Here is a 3,452-nt window from a genome sequence, read left to right on the forward strand (position 1 = left end):
TGCAAAGACAATAAATCTTATGATTGTGCATGATTGCGTCATCGATAATATCAAACCAAAAACATTGTAGAGATGTGTTTTACACCTTTACTATGCAATACTCAAAACTAAGGTCAGTTCAATTTTTTATTCAAAATTTCTCTTTACATGTTTTTTTTTTTAATGTTTTATCTCTCATGCTTGTTAAATTATTCTGCACTACTTCATTCCATTTCTGACACTAATTAGTCCATCAGAGGCAGATCCAACAGATGTGGTCCACTGGGAAGACTTGGATACGTTGACTGCAACAGTTTCTAAATCTAGATTGTGAGTGAGGTGACAGCTTTATGAAACCTATAAAAGTCCAACTGAATTCAAGAGAAAAGCAATGTGACCGACCGATATCACACGAATATCCACAGGGCCTCTATGATTGACACTTTAAAGCATTCTGATTGAATAGGACATTTTAGGAACTGTTGATTTTGCAAGACATAAATCCAAGTCATGAGCTTGTCTCCCAAAAATGTCTCTGTGACCAACTTTGTTCTGGTGGGGCTCATTGAGATTGAATCTTTCCGATATGTATGTGCTGTTTTGGCTCTTGCAATATTTTCAGTCACATTGTTTATGACTTCTATGATTGTCTATGTAACCTGGACAGAGAAAAGCTTGCATGAGCCTATGTACATCTTAATATGCATCATGGTTATGAATGTGATGATGGGGAACGCATCATATTTTCCCAAGCTCGCCATTGACTTGCTGTCTGGATGCTCCACCATCTCACTCACAGGATGTCTCTGCCAATCTTTCTGTATCGATCTTTATGGAACTTATGAAATATTTACTTTTACAACAATGGCATATGACCGATATCTGGCTGTAGGCCACCCTCTGAGATACCACAATCTGATGACCAACTTTACAACTCAAACAATGTCACTTGCCATATATGTTTTCAATGTGGTGATAGTAACTGTGGGTATATTATTGATATTAAGACTAACATTTTGTGGGGTGAATATTAACAATGTCTATTGTGAGGCTATGTCTCTACAAGCGCTTGTTTGTAACGATATAACAATTAATGTTCTCTATAGAACGATTTTGACCTTGTTCATTTCGATTGGCTGCTTGCTTGTAATAATGTACTGTTACATAAGAACAGTCGTCATCTGTCTGAAACTTTCTGCAGAATCCTCTCAGAAAGCTATACATACATTGATGACTCACATATTGGCCTTCTCCATCTATATTGCCACCGTCTTGTTCCTTAATTTCAGGTACAGTTTAAGTACAGGTCCTATATCAACCAAAGTTGACATTATCATACCTTTGATTGGTACCGGCATAGCTACTTCTGCAAACCCTCTGATCTACGGGATGAGAACCAAAGCTCTCAGAGAAAAAATCGTATGTAACCTGTATAAAATTGTTGGCAAACCAAAAGAATAAATCATTTTTTATTTTTTTCAGCTGCAGTCTTATCATTATAGAGATTTATTATTTTTCTAAATGTATTTTTACTTTTTGGGGATTTTGTAGAAAATAGTAGACATGTGCACACTGAAATATTTTGTTTCGTAATTTCTTTTATTTAGTTACTCCCGAAAATTCATTTTTATTCATTTCGTTTTTCGTAAAAAAAAAATGCATTCGTCTGTAAATCCAAATTAAGGTCGAATCTGTCATTGAAGGCTTATGGTGTCTGTCGAATGTTCTAAGAAAAAAAAAAGAAGATTTGACAGAATCTTTAAAAAAAAAAAAAAAAAAATTTCGACTCTTCGTGTCTCTCTATGTCGAATCTTCATGTCTCTCTATGTCGAATCCTCATGTCTCTCTATGTCGAATCTTTTCTCTCTATGTCGACTCTTTTCTCTTTATGTAGAATAATATTGGACTAATAGAGTTAAGGTTAGGCACATTTGAACGCAACGAAAACGAAAATAAAGCATTTGTTTATGTTGGATTATTCGTTTTTTAATGATCTGTGCTTTCTTTATCGTTTGTTAAAACGATAACGAAAATACCTGAAATTCGGACAAAAATGCATTTGGACGAAAACGAATGCACATGTCTAGGAAATAGAGGGCTGTATTCCAGTCTGTCGGAGTGTACATGTTAGGCCCCGTACACACCATAGAATCCATCCGCTGAAAAATCTCAGCGGATCGGTTTCAGCGGATAGATTCTATGGTGTGTACATTCCTGTGGATATTTATCCGCGGGAATTTCACGATTCCAGCAGATAAAAATTTGTAGACATGTCTACAAATCTATCCGCTTGAATCGATCCCAACGGATTGATCCGCTGGTCTGTACAGACTCACCGGACCAATCCGTCCGAAGGTATCCCCCGCATGCGTCGTAATGATTCGACGCATGCGTGGAATTCCTTATATGACAGCGTCGCGCTCGTCGCCGCGACACGTCATCGCGAGGGGATTTCGGCGCGGATTTCGATCCTATGGTGAGTACACTCCATCGGATCCAAATCCGCTGAAATCCTCGAGAGGATTTATCCGCGGAAACGGTCCGCTGGACCGTATCCGCGGATAAATCCTCTAGTGTGTACTAGGCCTAAGTGTTCTCTATAGACGGACTGTACTGTCTCAGTCACTTGCTGCTTGAGCTTGCTCCATCCAGGTGTGCCAGAAAAGTGCCATTCTGTGTTATGGGTGTTTAGTTTAGTGTCAATCAGCAGACTTGGGGGGGGGTCTTATTAGCTGGCTAGGAGGGTATTAAATAATACAGGCATATGTTTTTATTTCCCTGAGATTCTGTCTCGTGATGAAGCTACAATGAGAACAATCTTTCTCCCTTCTCCCTTTTGGCCTAGGGATTGGAGTGCTGCAAGGATCCCCCCCTGACTACAAGGGATGTTCTTTTTTGGGAAAGAGGAAGCAAACTGCTCCCAAAAGAGAGGTGGTGAGTGACTGGTTGAGTGGAAAGTGAAAATTAAAGAACTACAGAAGGCCACCCAGTTGTGAAAAGGGAGAATTACACACCTAACACCATGCTACATTCCCCACCCTTTAAGGAATGCTTTCCTTGGCGCTACATTTTGTAGCGCCCTGCTCCTGTTGAACAGAAGCTGCTTTAATATTTGTGTGGTTCGGGGCTGTTATTTGGCTCAGACTAGAGTGATTAAGGGCAATTTAGCCTCTGTTCCAGCCATGGCTGTGCTGGGAGTATCCACCATTGCTTGCCTGGGGGTGTTATTACCATCAACAGGCAACAGGGAACAGACGATCAGCGACAGCCACACTAGGAAGCACAGGGAGAGGTTTGTTTACACTTACCTCTCCCCGTTCTTTTTCTTTGTGACCCAATCGTGGGACACAGAGCTAAGGACCGGGTCACGAGGTCACATACATTAACATAAAACACGCCCACATCTTCCATATTTGAATTAGGCGGGCTTACGCCGGCCAATTTACGCTACGCCGCCGCAACTTTGCTTTGTG

At 40.3% G+C, this 3,452-nt stretch overlaps 1 protein-coding gene across 1 annotated transcript; it reads left to right on the top strand.

Annotated features, from left to right (window-relative positions):
• Window positions 1-489: 489 nt before the first annotated feature.
• Window positions 490-1,440, top strand: LOC120928147 (olfactory receptor 5AC2-like). Its single transcript, XM_040339260.1, has one exon. It carries the CDS (start codon window positions 490-492, stop codon window positions 1,438-1,440), a length of 951 nt encoding a protein of 316 aa, XP_040195194.1.
• Window positions 1,441-3,452: the final 2,012 nt, after the last annotated feature.

Source organism: Rana temporaria, chromosome 2 (genome assembly GCF_905171775.1).
Source record: "Rana temporaria chromosome 2, aRanTem1.1, whole genome shotgun sequence".
NCBI classification, from domain to species: Eukaryota; Metazoa; Chordata; class Amphibia; order Anura; family Ranidae; genus Rana; species Rana temporaria.

Bases quoted from the DNA above. Each gene is read 5' to 3' on its own strand.
- LOC120928147 (XM_040339260.1), top strand. From the start codon at position 490: ATGAGCTTGTCTCCCAAAAATGTCTCTGTGACCAACTTTGTTCTGGTG.